The 15,933-nt window shown below is 33.2% G+C and overlaps 1 protein-coding gene across 1 annotated transcript; it reads left to right on the forward strand.

The window, feature by feature from the left end:
• Positions 1-280: 280 nt before the first annotated feature.
• Positions 281-10,310, forward strand: LOC114335019 (uncharacterized). Its single transcript, XM_028285173.2, has 4 exons — positions 281-478; positions 531-888; positions 7,581-7,751; positions 10,009-10,310. Exons 1-4 carry the CDS (start codon positions 402-404, stop codon positions 10,249-10,251), a joined length of 849 nt encoding a protein of 282 aa, XP_028140974.1. The 5' UTR covers positions 281-401; the 3' UTR covers positions 10,252-10,310.
• Positions 10,311-15,933: the final 5,623 nt, after the last annotated feature.

Here is a 15,933-nt window from a genome sequence, read left to right on the forward strand (position 1 = left end):
TTTTGCGTCTACGCTACGCTCTGAATTATTTGTAACAACGCACGATGAAATGTATGTTGCCTACATTTGGCGCAACTCGGTGACAAAATATAATTTTGTCATTAAATATTCAAAATTTGGTAATTACTTTATAAATTATTGTCCTAAATTCTCATACCTGTCCACACGTGTATATTTCCTACACACAATATCCTGGTTTGAACATAATTTCATTACAATATCTAGTGGATGCAATAATTGTCCATCAACAAGATTGGATTACGTAAAAAAGAAGAGCTCTGTTTTGTTTACCTGTCAACGTCAAAATAGTATTTTTGTTATTGTTAATTTGTATTGTATCTGTATCCTAATTTAAATAAATGAAGCAGATATTTATTTAGTAATAATTAATACTGCTCATAATGGAAAATGAAATACTCAATATTCTTAATAAAGTTCCGGATTATATTGAAAAAGTAGGGTGCGATACAACGAATTTGTAAGTATCTCTTAAATCATGTTAATCATTTGTTCTAATTAACTGTTTTTAGAACCTCTCCTTTTAAATGTGCCGTAAAATCATGCCCCAACAGATTTGTCAAGTTTGACAATAGCGGAAAACTCCCTTACAAATTTCACAGATTTCCTGCTAACATAGAACTCAGCAAAGTTTGGAAAGTTAACTGTGGTTGGAAGGAATATGATGATGTGGACAACTTGATGGTGTGCTCAAACCATTTTAATTTGGACGATTATATTAGAAACTATAAGGAAGAATTTACTAATCCCAACTTTAAACGGCAGTTGTCAGCGAAAGCTGTTCCTCAATTAAATTTAGGCCCAAATAAGGATAAGCCAACTGGAAGCCGTGATGTTGAATTTGACACAAATGAAAAATATGTTCAGATGGTATGATTTTGTTATTAATTAGTGCTCTTATTGGGCAGTTGAAAGCATAATATTCAATCCCAGGTTTCGATACCTCAGTTCCATAGAGAAATAAAGTAAAATTTAGAGTTTTGAGAAAATCGCAATCAAAGATTTTCATTATCATCAGTGGCGTTACAGCTCTTTATGAGCCAAAGCCTTCTTCAGAACAATCCTCCATTCGCCCCTGTCTCTGGCAACTCTTCTCCATGCTCTAATTCCAATAGATTTTAAATCATTTTCTAGGTTGTCTTGGTACCTAAGTCTCAGTCTTCTTCTTGATCATTGTCTTATCGGCCCTCTTCAGTCAAAAACTTTTCTGACTGTTGCACAGTGGCGTGCGGTGACTTTTTCGGAAGGGGAAGTGATTCAATAAGGATATAAAAATATTTTCTTAAGGGTCGAGGGTCGAGCCACTTCCCACCTGATAACACTCTGATGCGCTATAGGGGCTCTCTATCAGCAAAGTGCTTATGTGAGACGTCCTAGGTACAAGGACTTACATACTAAATCCTACCCCGATCAATGCATGAGGCACTCTATTCCCGCTATTTCTAGTGACTAGTGACCTATCATTGATCTATATTGCTAGCTCGGGCCTTGAGTCCTCGCGCCAGGCTTTGTTTCCTAAAGAAGAGTTATATTAAAAATTATATTCCGAGGCATTTTCCACAACACACAACTTTCAACAATATGACACTTATTTATACTCGAGGTCTATTCTCCTATCAACTTCTGATAATTGTTGAATGCAGTCTTTTTCAATGGATAATAGGGCTAAATTTCGCTTGTTGAATTTCTTTTAAACTCTTAATTTGAAACTTTTAATGCATTTTAATAATGAAAAACTTCGTTCAACTGATGCAGTTGTGGCTGGGATAGTTAGTACCTACTACTTCACACAACTTGACCACTTCACACCGTGACTTGTTTAAACCAGTAGTTATAAAAAAATACCCAGATTTCTGGGTATTTCTTTATCACTAATGTCAGTTGTTTCATAAACGACACTTAACTGAGAATGCAAAGCTGAGATATCGAAAGATTTTCATTATTTAATCGTAGTGAAATAAATTCCTCTGTGGGAAATTTTGATGAATTATAATTAGAAATATTAAGATTATATATAATTCTAAAAATTTTAAATCGCTAAAATTTTGATCGTTAGAATTCATTTGTTATAGAATATTATCAAAAGGTCTCTCTGTTGCCGACATTATCAATCTTCATTATTTTTCTTTCATGTTCAAACTCCATATTTTCAGTTTTATCCCAAATATTTTTAAACTGCTCTCATTTTTTAATTATCATATCAATAAAGTCATCAATTTGTCTTATACAAAATGCAATGTCATTTGACTTCATCTGTAAAATGTCAAATAAAAGATCAGTAAAAGGAAAAATATCTGCAAAACATTTAAATCGAAATATATATTCTTTAAGCGAATGTATATGTACGTACCTAACCACCGCTGCAGCAGTAACAGTCGGAAGGCGCTAGGATGCGCTAGGACGATCGCTTCCAGAGTACCAAAATTCACGCGACTAGTGGGTTGCGGTCATTGAACCCTGACCAATTTTTAAAGCGGACAACTGCATGACAAGCGGCGATTTTGAGATGCGCTTCTGTCAGGAGTGGACCGAATATGTAGTTGAATTGTGTGCATATTGATTTCGTTTGTATGCAATTAATTTTTAATATTTTTCAATGCGTGTGCCTAGGTAATAATATGTAGATTACTTGGATTAGGGAAAAAATTTTGTTATTAAATAGGTATTAATTAATAATAGATATATTTTCTTATATCGAAGTAGGTATAGGGAAGCGGCGCTTCCTCCGCTTCCATGGACCGCACGCCTCTGCTGTTGCATCTTCCTCTCGTCTGATTACATGACCTATCCATCTAAGGTGTGTTTGTTACCTTAATGAATTTTACAACGTCAGGTTCTCCAAAACTTCTGTTCAACTCAAAGTTGTAACACCTGCGCCACAAACGTTATTCTTTTATGCCTCCATATATTCGTCTTCGGATTTTTTGCTCAAAACGTTTGAGCAGTTCTTGGTCATTCTGAGTAAGTAACCAAGTTTATGAGCCGTATGGTAGCACTGGTCTTATTAGTGTTTTGTGACAGTCAGTTTAATTTTTCTAGGTATTTTTGAGGCCATCTGTCTTCTTAAGCCATAGTAACACTTATTGGCGAGCACTATTCTTCTTTTAATTTCTTCACTGACATTGTTATCTTTAGTTAGCAGTGAGCCTAAATATGTGAAGGTGTCGACACCTTCCAGTTCTAGGTCTTCAATTATTATTCTTGTAGGTGTCAGATTGCTTGACTTAGTGCAACACATAAATTTTGGTCTTTTGAACATTTATATTTAGTCCCATTCTCTGTGCATCAAAGATTTTATTAGAGTATATACACTGGCGGGCAAAAAATTTAGGTCACTTTTAAATTTTGTGTTTTCAGGCAGTAATTTGTTTACAGTTGTATTTATTTCTTAGTAGATGCTGATATATTGCTTTCTGAGTAATGAAGTATCAGTTTTGTTGTTACATATCAGTTCAGTCACCGTCTTTATGATGTTTACGACTTTTCATGGAAAATCTGCATTCACTCTAGTGGAATCTTTAGTTAATTGCCAATTTTTCAATTAAGTGTTACTTTTTTTGTGTAAAACCTATCGGTGGTATAGTGTATTGTTGATGATGTATATTTAATGAATCATAATGCCCTTAGATCCTGTTACTGTGGCAATAATTATATAATTGATACAAAATGCATACAAAAGAACTGCTCAAGAGCTATGAGAGTTGTTATTGCAAGAATGGGATAACATCGACCAGAATATGATACGTAATTTCATTGAAAGTACACATCATCACCTACAAGCTGACATTAATGTAAGAGAGGAACACATGCTATTGATGAAGATTTTTTCTAATAATTATTTATTTGTCTACTAGCAAATGCCCAATTGACCTACATGTTTTGCCCACCAGTGTATTATTGTAAGAAGCCAATATACAGTGCTAGTCAAAAGTCCGTACCCCCCCTCGTATCTTTTGAACGGTTACACCTATAATAGTGAAATTTGGAGGGAGGAAATAAATGGACGTAAGCTTCTTAATCAGTTATGACAGGTGACGTAATAGTGACAGATGACGTTACAGAGCCACTGTGACCGATAATTTTAAATGGGACCTTATGGCAAGTGATACCTCGTTTGAAAGGTATTCAAAATACCTATTCAGTCATACTAATTTTTTGGGTTTAAGTTATTTTGATTTTGGTAAATAAATTAAATAAATATAATATTGTAATTTCGCATTTAAATAATAAAAATTCAAATGTCCACCTATGGTTTTTTTGTCAAAAAAGTTGATGTTTTTCAATTCTCTAGTAGTTTTTACGTCAACGTCAACCTTTTTGACAAGTAATCATAGGCGGAATTTTGAATTTTTATTAATTAAATGCGAAGCTACAATTTTATATTTATATCATTTATTCATCAAAATTAGCTTAAACTCAAACAAAATTAGTATGACTGAATAGGTATTTTCAATACCTTTCAAACGAGGTATCACTTGCCATAAGATCCCATTTAAAATTATCTGTCACAGTGGTGCTGTAAAGTCATCTGTCACTATTACGTCACCTGTCATGACTAGTTAAGAAGCTTACGTCCGTTTATTTGCTCCCTCCAAATTTCAGTATTAAAGGTATAACCGTTCAAAAGATACGAGGGGGGTACGGACTTTTGACTAGCACTGTATAACTATTTTAATGGAAAATTAAATAAAAAAATTGAAGAAAAAGCTTCTGTGTAAGTGTAAAAGGTATATTTATTTTAAAATAAAGGGCTACATTTACAAAACAGAACGTTTTCGCTCTAAAGAGATCATCATCAGTGTTCTTTGCAAGCTCTACATGCTAAGCCACCAAAAATATATGAGTTAAAACTTTAAAACCCTTAAAATGTCGACTAAAAGTCTTACATTGAAATGTTATATACTAAATCCTGGCGATGGATGAAATTGATAAAGATACCCTAAGGCAGGGGTCGGCAACCTTTTTCGGGTGGCGGGCCATGTTCAAAATAAAACGTTTTATGCGGGCCGCATATTCAAATATAACTTAAATAGTCTTCTTCTTCTTCAGTCTATTTGCATCCACTCTAGGACAAAGGCCTCCAATGGGTTCTTCACTTCTCTCTGTTTTGTATTATTTAGTGTCAGTTACTCCCCACTTGTGCTTTGATATCGTCTAGCCATCATTGTTGTGGTCTTCCACTACTAAGGCTTGCTCGTCTGGTCTCCGATGTATAATGTTTCTCGTCCACATTTCGTTGTTTGGTCATGTCACGTGTCCTACCTAGTTTCATTTAATTTGCGCAATTCTTCCAATTGCATCCTCCACCTTCGTCCTGCTTCATATGTCCTTATTTTCGTATATGTTTTTCAGATATACTCGTAAAATAGCTCATTTGATGGACCTGTGTTTTTCTTAATCTATACAGAGTGAGTTTTATGTATGTAACGCCTCAATTATCTCGGGAACGGCTTGCACGATTTTTATAAATTTTGGTATGCAAGGGTCTTGTGATACGGCCGATAGTATGGTGGTATTTACATTGTTTTCGGATCTTCCATTTTTCTGAAAATCTAATGAACTTTCTTATTTGAAATGGGACACCGTGTATATTTTTTGCGTTATGAAGTTCTTAAGAAATGCTGATTATTTTCTATGTAATATTCCCTACATCTAAATGCCATAATTTCGTCGTTATTGCTATTTAACAAAAAATTTATAACAAGTTATAAAAATTAATTTTCTCGGCCCGACCAAACATTATTTTAGGTTCTTTGGACCATTTTAAATAAAAAAGGTCCTTTATAATTTTTCTCTAAAGTCAATCGTTTTTGAATAGGTATAAACAATTTTATACTGAAAAAAACGAAAAATGACGGTTATCAAGGCTCAAAATCCCAAGTAAAAAATATTAAAAATGTATAAACATTCTCTGCATTCTCAGCAGCTGCTGCATTTTCGTTTTGCAAAGAAATTGAGAATGTTTATACATTTTTAATTCATTTACTCTTTTATTTGAGTATTAAGGAATCTTTCTTGTTGGAGCTTTACCACGCCGAGTAGATGAGTTGTGAATTATTTAAAATTCTTTCATCTTAATTTCCTCGGCACCCTGTATGATTTATAAATTTTGAAAATCTCAGGAGGTGTAACCAAAGAAAGTATTCCACCTGTTGTCAATCTGGTGGTACGGAGGCGATATTTATTGTCGTTTTCTGCGCTACTTCGATTGATAACTTAGTTTAAAAAATATTACTTTTGTAATTACAACCTAAATTCAAGTTCAAACCTTATTATACGCAGTTTGGGCTTATTTCATTTTTAAAGATTGTTTTTTAAATGTTAATGCAGCATGATCGCCCGTTCTCTCATAAACGATTTATTTAGACTCTTAAAAAATAATATTTTAGAATAAAACATGCCAAAAATTCTCATGGGGAGCTGATAGAAGAAGGCTTCAAATTTAATTTAGGCTCTTCGTGATTTCAAAAATAATGTTTTTTATTTATGTTTTTGAGCATTGAAAATCGTTATTTTTCGTTGTTTTCAGTATTAAATTGTTTATAACTCAAAAACGTTCAAACGTACAAAAACGTTCGTTGTTTTCAGAATTAAATTGTTTATAACTTTGGAGAAACATTTTAAAGAACATTTTTTGTTAAATAAATGTAGCAATAACTCCGAAATTGCCGCATTTAGGTATAGGAAATATTACTTAAAAAGTAATCAGTCTTTTTTAAGGACTTCAAAACGCAAAAAAATGTACAGGGTGTCCTATTTGAAATAAAATTCAGAAAAACGGAAGATCTGACAACAATGTAAATACCACCATAATATCGGCCGCATCACAAGACCTTTACACACCAAAATTTATAAAAATCGTGTAAGCCGTTTCTATGATAATTGAGGCGTTCCATACATAAAACTCTGTATATTATTCATTTTTCATCTGTTTTAAGACATTTATAACTTACTCGTTAGTAATTTTGGTAGTATTTCAGATCCTACATTTAATATTTCCATACCGTGGTTTTCTGGTTTTGCTACGCTGAATGAGTAGGTATAATTCTGTATAAATAATAATCTTCAACAATATTTTCTATTATCTTATTTTTGTCGTTTTAGTGATTCCATTTTTATCTTTTATCTGGTGTATTTGTTGTCGGTCTTTACTACTTATTTAGAGTTTTTAACACTTTCAAACTCTTGTTTTTCTCTATAATATTTTCGATTTGTTCGGTGTTGTTGTCCCTGATGTCTTGTCTTATTCTTTTTCTTATTGCCTTATTAAGTTTCTTATATTCTGGTGAATTTCGGTCCATGCAACTTCTGTCCTTAATCGTCTGTTGTGTTTCTGTCTTTAATTTTTTATTTTTCATAAATTTGTTGATTTTTCCTAAAATTGTATTAGTGCTTTGGCGGGCCGCAGGTTGCCGACCCTTGCCCTAAGGCATTATATGACTTTTCCACGAAGCACGTGGGTGGTTGAGTCGATTTCTCTGTCGGGGAATAAAATTTATGCCGGGGCTTAACATGTTAAGTTTATATACAAAAGATTGGTAATAAAATATTTTATATTGTAGATTTTAGATGAAGATCAAATAAAAGCAGATATAGAAAGTACAAAGTTGGCTGAAAATAGTCTGAAACTAAGGAATAAGGAATTGGTGAACAAATTGGCAAGCCTGGAACAAGAAAGAATATTACTTGAAACTTTGATCAGATCCAAAAGTACATCAATAATGGAGTTACAGGTAAGTAATAAGTAAAGATCTTCTTCTTCATGTGCCTTGTCTGCTGCAGACATTGGCTATCATCACAGCAATTTTAATTTTGTTTGCTGCGTTTCTGAATAACGCAATCGATGTTAGTCCAAACCATTTTCATAAGTTTCGAAGCCATGAGTGTCTTCTTCTTCCAGGTCCGCGTTTGCTCTCTATTTTACCCTGTATTATCAGTTGGAATATATGATATTTATCATGTCTTATAATACGACAGAGGTATTCAAGTTTCCGTTTCTTAATTGTGAAAGAGATTTCTTTTTGTTTTCCCATTCGGCGTAATACCTCTACATTGGTGGTGTGAGTCGTCCAGGATATTTTGAGGATACATACACCCACATTTCAAATGCCTCTAGCTTCCTCATTCATGTTTCTCTGGCCTCTGCGCCAGGTCCAAGTAAAGACCAGATTATAAATATGACAGAAAAATGGTTTCTATCAGATCTTGTCTCCAGTTTAGTGTTCTAGTGAATATAACTCCTAGGCACACAATCTGGTTGCTGAGTCAGTTTCCCCATAGCCTCAGGTCAACTCTTTCTTCTGTAAGCTGTGATAGCCGCTAGGTTTGGGTTAGGTGTTCCTCTCCATCTCATACATCACCTTTCAATATGGTTCAGGTGTGCTTAAACATGCCTTGCACTGACATCTAAGATCACTCATTGTCATTGTTGCAAAGTAGAGTAATGGTAATAGCAATGGTGTAATATTTTATATTTTTCTATAATATTTGATAAGTCACTGTTGAATATGGTATATATTTATATGAGTGCGAGAATGGAACCTCGAGACACTCTTGCTGTTAGATTGAAAAGTATCAAGAGCTGATTTCTGACCTTTACCATAGTACTCATATGTGAGAGATATGAGTGGAGGAGTTAAACTGAGGGAATGGGTAAGCCAATGCTCAGTTATTTCTGTAATAATCCGGTATGTCAGACCTGAGCGAAAGCTTTCTGCACATCGAGAAAAATGAAAAGGGAGAATTTTATGTCATTTAAATTTTGGGTGATGTGAGTCAACACAGTATTAGTAGAGTGTCCTCGAAAGCTGAATTGTAATGAGAAAATGATGTTTGGCAAGTTTCTCCTTAGAGATTCTTTCAAAGACTTTGCTAAGGAAATTTTAAAGGAGAAATTAGGATGACTTGGGATTCTTCTCCTTCATGTACCATGTCCTTTCAGAACGTTGGTTACCATAATAGCTATCTTAATTTTATTCGAATATGAAAACCAGAAAAAAAATAATTTTAAGATAATATTAGGTTAATAAAATCAAAATCTATTCACTTCTCATCTTTTTTTATTAAGAAAAGGTAACTTAACCTCAAACATGCAGCTACTCTCAAATGGAAATATGCAGGACACAACAGCAGACAAAGAGACGGAAGATGGAATGAAGCGATAACTCACTGGAGACCTTGGGACTACAAAAGAGGAATGGGCAGACCACAGACGAGATGGTCGAATGACCTAAAGAGATACGCAGCGACCAGATCGACAGCATTAGCACTGAACCGAGAAGAGTGGAAAAGTAAGGGGGAGGCCTACGTTCAACTTTGGACAAATGAAGGGCAATAGATAGATAGAACTTAACCTTGTATAATCACATTATCAGCCTTCACTTTTTTTTTATTATTTGGTATTATGTAATAAAGCTTAAGATTCAGATTGATTTACACTAAATATCAATTAACTTTTCATTAAAAATTTAGGAAACATTACAAAAATAGAAACAAATTTAAAAAAACTGGACATTCGCATTCGCATCCGCATTCGCGAATGTCAGTAGCAGATATTCGCATTCGTATTCGCGAATGTTAAAAAAATGACATTCGTTACATCACTACTCGACACCATAAAGTAAGACCGAGAACACGTAGCAGCGAAGTAGGCGGATCCTCAATGCCAATTTTAGGTCTCTGTTACATAACACCTTGGACATCCTTCTAAAAGCGACTCTAGCCTGCTCTATCCTAGATCTAATTTCGCCGTGACTTTCTGCGTTACAATTGAGGCTGCGTGATTTGGGATTGGTCAGTTGTTTTCCTTTTTTTAGACTGTTTTGAAACTATTTTCGTCAGGTTCTTGGTTATGCTTGGCGGAAGTTGTTTGTTTGATGTGCTGTATGCTTTGCTATAATACACTGTTGTGTTCCTTTCTTACTTCAGACACTGTTGTGTCTTATTCGCCAGTTTGGTTGAGTATTTATTTAACATTCACAATGTTTTCAGACTAATTTGAAAAGGAAGAGGCACAAAGAGATAATACTTCGAAAAACGTTTTCCGAAGCCCAAATAAAACTATTACATGGTAAAAAAGTAGTTTGGAGTGATGATGATTTGGCAACAGCTTTTACAATACGTCATATGGGATCCAAAAAGTGTTACTTATACTTGAAAAATGTCTTGAAATTGCCATTACCTGCATTGTCTTATATTCAGGCTTGGGCTGCACATCGTGCGAAGAATGTGTGATGTTGCATTGAAATAAAATTTATATATTATAAAAAAAATAAAAGATTTTTTGTTGCTTATTTTACATAATACCTCAAATATTTCCAATGTATTCGCGATGTTAAGTCACAACGACGATCTCTCATGGGTTTCGGCTGAACTAGCTTTAAGGGTGCTTTTAATGTCAAACGTTGAGCACACATGCATTTGAAACAAGTAGATAATACAGTAGAACCCCGAAAATCCCAACAATTGGGGGGACAGCCTGTTCGAATTCCGAAAAGTTTGGATTATCCGAAAGTTAGCCTAACTAGTAATTCAGAGCTTTCATTGTCGTTGATTTTGAGTCGCAAAACGTTCTCGCAAGAGTGTGGACAATATTTTTGGCCTCAAGATGACTACGAGAGAACCGAAGTAGGTTTAAGTTTAACCTTAATAAGCACTACATACACTAACGATCAAAATTAACGCACCACCTTAAAAATGGGACATTTTCGATGTGTCGTATTTCCTAAACCTGTTGTCTGATTTGAGTGATTTTTTAGTATATTATATATATTTATTAATAATTGTCCATATAGTAACTGGAGAAACCTTAGCACAAAATACGAAGATTTAACCCAAAACACTTAAATAAAATGTGGTTCCTTACTGAGTTACAGGGTGTTTTATCTAAAAATTTAAAAACTATTTTTGCTCAACATTTTAAAACTATTCGACGTATCCTTTTTATACTTGGCAGGAATTATAGGTTCTATACAAACTACTAAATTATGTTAAACAAACGTTTCTGGCTATTACCAGAGGCGTACGACGGGGGAAAGTGAATGGTTGACCCTTTCCAAATTCTACGCCACTGGCGGAATTGCTATTTTAGTTCAATTTTTTGATTCTCCAATACTTTCTATGAAAATAATATACTCTTCATTCGTAACGATAAAGTCATTAGTTTTCGAGATCTTTGAAGTTAATAATTAAACGACTCGGTTATTTTGATTAATGTCTTGTATCGCTTCATTTTTAATTTGAAATATCTCGAAAACTAATAATTTTATCGTTACGAATGAAGAGTGTAAATAATTACACTAATTTCGTCAGTGGCGTAGAATTTGGGAAGGGTCAACCAGCCACTATCCCCTGTCGTGTACGCCTCTGGTAGTAGCTAGAAACGTTTATCTTAATTTAGTAGGGTGTACAGTACCTACACTTTCTACCAAGTATGATAAGGATAGGCCAAATAGTTTTAAAGTACTGGGTACAAATAATTTTTAAATTTTAATCATATGAATCATATCATAAATTAATCATAAAAATATCTGTGCCGTTTCATATTTAACTTCAAATATCTCGAAAACTAATGACTTTATCGTTACCAATAAAGAGTCTATCATTTACGTAGAAAATATTGGAGAATCTAAAAATGGCACTAAAATAGTAATTCCTCCAGTGGCGTAGAATTTGAGAAGGGTCAACCATTCACTATCCCCTGTCGTACGCCTCTGGTAGTAGCTAGAAACGTTTGTTTATCATAATTTAGTAGGGTGTACAGTAGTCGCACTTTCTGCCAAGTATGAAAAGGATACGTCGAATAGTTTGAAAATGCTGAGCAAAAATAGTTTTTAAATTTTTAGATAAAACACCCTGTAACTCAGTAACCACATTTTATTTAAGTGTTTTAGGTTAAATCTTTGTATTTTGTGCTAAGGTTTCTCCAGTTACTATATGGACAATTATTAGTAATGAAACTATTATACTATATTATTTATCTATAGTGCTGGATGTACTTCGGTCTGCGGTGGCGACGTTCTGCGTCTGTCGGCGACAGTGCCGCTCTACTCGACATACAGCTCATAAGAAACCATAGTTTATGGACCAGTGGGTCTGTCGCTGCGGTTTGCAGTTTACGGTCCTGGTATGGGAATCGTACCTTAATGAAAAATAGGTTCATATTCGTCAAAGTCCAAATCGAATATTTCAACGTGAAATAATCAAAGAATTAAACACTTTTTGGGGAAAACTCATCACACTATTTTTAAAGTGACTAAAAAAGCTTTACTTTTGATTTTTAAAAGTTTCTAGCTTAAAAGTAAACAAGTTACGCTCAAAATAAAGTGGTTTCTTTTATTTGGTTAAAAAATCGTGAAATTCACTCCCTAATTAGCTTCTAAACTGAAATGAATCGTTACCGCTTTACAAGTTAGGTACTTTACTTTTGTTTATTTTATATGATCTGTAAGTTTCATCGGTTCAAAGTACTTATTTTTGAAGGGGCTTTAACGAGTCACTACTCACGAGTTTATGCAAATTTTGAACAGCCATATCTTAACTAATTTTGTCTTACAGAAAAACAAAAATCCAAAATATTCAGAAAAGCAAAAACCTACACTTTTTTACTCTTTGTGATTTTTTGTATAACTAATAGGTACCTAATTTTTTGAGTTAGGTACCTATTTTGAAAGAAAAGCATAAAAGCATTTTTTTCAGAATTAAAAAAATTACTTTGAAACCAATTTTTTTTTTCACAAATAAGCACTTTGAACTGATGAAACTTGCAGATCATATACATAAATATGACATAAGTAAAGCAACTGCGGTAAAGCTGTATGGAATAATTTCATTTGAGATGCTAATTAGGGTGTGATTTTTTGTTTTACCAAAAAAACAAGACCAACTTTATTTTGATAACCATATCTTGTTTACTTTTGATAATACTAGACACTTAAAAAAAACAAAAATTAAGCTTTTTTAAACGCTTTAAAAAACTTGTATGTAATTAGTTTTGCCCAAAAAGTGCTTCATTTTTTGGTTATTTCTCGTTGATATATTCGATTTGGAATTTGACGAATATAAACCTATTTTTCAATAGCTACAGCTCTTCTTCTACTGGGTCTGGAGACCTTATACATACACCATTCGATAAAATACCTACTTTTTGAGTTATCTGTTGTCTAGAAACGTGTTTTTTTGTTGAATAATGAACCGATTAACTCGCAAATAACTCAAAAAGTATCGACTTAATGAAAAAACGCTATAGAACAAAAGTTGTTTTAGAATTAGTTGATCCAATTCAGAACTTATTTTGAACGTATATTTTTTCACCCCCAGAGCAAAAGCACACATCGGCACAACGTCACTTTCTTTCTTTGCCATGTTAGATATGTGTATGCCAAATTTCATGTCAATCCAAGCGGTTCTTTAAAATTCGGAGCAAAAACCGTGAGTAAATATGGACTACATTCCCGGCATCATTGGTTATTAATTAGGCTTGGATCCCGAGTACTAAAAAAAGTTGAATAATAGCAAGCTGAAAATTTGTTAATAGCTTAACGGTTTCTAGTCGGACAAACTTTGATGTAAAGTTGACACCATCTATCTATCGCCCGTCGGCCAATTCAAACAAAAATATAACTCCAGACCATATTTTACAACCTTTAGTCCAGACAAATTAATATATGTATTTAATATATTTTTACCACCAAAAATGAGATGTTTTAATCAAATATTGCTTCAAATATAATCTGCAGAATAATTTTGAATCACGTTCCGCTAATGAACTTGCTTTTTTGTCCTTAAAAGTAGAAAAAAGTTTCAATTCTATTGCTTAATATTTCATCTAAATATAATCGTCGTAACAATTTTAACTGTACTAATGCCCAAGTATACATTTTCAAGTGTTAAACTGATTGATTTACAATAAGTAACCCGGTTGTAAAAATACCGGCGTGTGCCTTATCACAAAGGAACATCGGTTTACTCGAATTTCACAACAATACAAATGTTATCTGTTTGAATTTGCCGACGGGCGAAATATCTATGGACCCGACTTTACGCGGGAACACTGGAACAAGGAAAGTTTTAATTGTGGAACAGTTTAAAAATTTATAACGTCAGATTACGAAAACGTTCCATGTATTCTGTCGGACAGAACATGCCACTAATTGTTTACCATTTCATTAAACTCTCATGCAAAAATCAGACTGCTATTACTAACCAACATGATATATGTACCTGTCATTTCTCATGTTCTTAATATTCCACTCATTAAAATGCCCAGTTGGTGATAAACACCAGTCTGATTTTTCCATAAGAGTTTAATGAAATAGCAACGAATCCATTGGAAGTTCTGTCCGACAAAATACATTTTTCGTTCCACGATTAAAACTTCCCCTGTTCCAGTGTTCCCGTACATCAAAGTTTGTCCGACTAGACACCCTTAAGCTATTAACAAATTTTCAGCTTGCTATTAATCAACTTTTTTTGGTACGCGGGATCCAGGTCTATATTATTTAATTCTGTATGGCAGAGTTCCAGCACTAGTCCAGACACTACTCAGCAAAAACCGAAAATACTAAAATGGACTTTCCCAGACACATTATCTGAACGAAATATAATATACAATTGCTGAATCGTCTTTTGTGTGGAAGGAAGAATGTGTTTATATTATCAGCGGAATAATAATCATGAATCAATTCTTTGAATCTTTTAATTTTACCGGTCTTGAAAAATACAGGGTATGTATCAAACAAACAACTGAAATTATAGGGGAGTGCATATACATAGATTTTCACTTCGGAAAAAAACAAACAAGATAGAACTTTTTGTAATTTCATTAAGAAATGTTTAATAAACAACATATCAAAAAGTTCTGCTCGAGAAGTGGGTGCTTCATTTTTTATTTAACAAAAATGAACTGGAAATTAGATGTTTTTTTTAATAATTCCGAAAATATGAATTTTAGAAAGAAACTGACTTGGCCATTGAAAAATTCAGAAAATTTTATAAAAAAAATATAAAGATTTTTCTAAAATTAAATCTATAGCTTCTATCATTTTTTATTTATAACACTAAAGTCACCCCTCTCACAAACATTGGCACACTGTAAACTACTAGCGTTCGAAGAAGTGCACGGTGAGTACCTATTTTAATGTAACTCTTTAACTAATGGATCAAATGAAATTTTACAAATTGGACATGAAAGAAGAGCAATTAAGCTATGGTTATAATAAAAAGAAATAAAATATATGGGAATAAGTACGGTGTGGGAGGAAAATGAGAATTACATGAATTTTGTTTAAAAAGGATTTAAAAATGTGTAACTAATACAATTTTACTTACAAAACTCTCAAATTTGCACAACTTACCTTTCAAACATTTTACTATAAACGATGTTTTATTAAAAAAATTCTCAAAAATTTAATTCAAATGATAAGACGTCTCAAAAAATGTAATTTTTGAAAACTTCGTAGTTTGCCAGAATTACTACTACCATTTTAAGACGATATTACTCAAGTTTGAACAGACTTATTAAAATTTTGGTGTTTTTTAAAGCTTAGGATGTAGTTTTTAAAACTACACTGCACTAAATTATTTTACTTAAGAAATAAATAATTTCTTTTTGAGAAAATTAATAGTCCAGAAAGCCACTGCGCATCCGCTAGGAAAAATATTCCGAATCGGATTTTTTGCACAATCTTACTCAAAAAGGACCCCTTTTAACAAATTTGCATATTGCCAGGACCAAAAGTGGGTCAAAAAATTTTTATACGTTTTTTTTTTGTTTTTTTCCTAATTTTTTTTGGATCATTCCAAACAGAAAAGGTCTTTAGTGACTTTTCTCTAAAGTTGATAGTTTTTGACATATAAGCGATTGAAAATTGAAAAATTGCAAAATCAGCCATTTTTAACCTTCAAAAACTATGTGAA

This window comes from Diabrotica virgifera, chromosome 5 (genome assembly GCF_917563875.1).
Source record: "Diabrotica virgifera virgifera chromosome 5, PGI_DIABVI_V3a".
Classification (NCBI taxonomy): Eukaryota; Metazoa; Arthropoda; class Insecta; order Coleoptera; family Chrysomelidae; genus Diabrotica; species Diabrotica virgifera.

Coding starts and splice junctions, on each gene's coding strand:
- LOC114335019 (XM_028285173.2), top strand. CDS start 402: ATGGAAAATGAAATACTCAATATTCTTAATAAAGTTCCGGATTATATT. Junction 479..530: donor GGGTGCGATACAACGAATTT/GTAAGTATCTCT, acceptor AACTGTTTTTAG/AACCTCTCCTTTTAAATGTG. Junction 889..7,580: donor ATGAAAAATATGTTCAGATG/GTATGATTTTGT, acceptor TTTATATTGTAG/ATTTTAGATGAAGATCAAAT.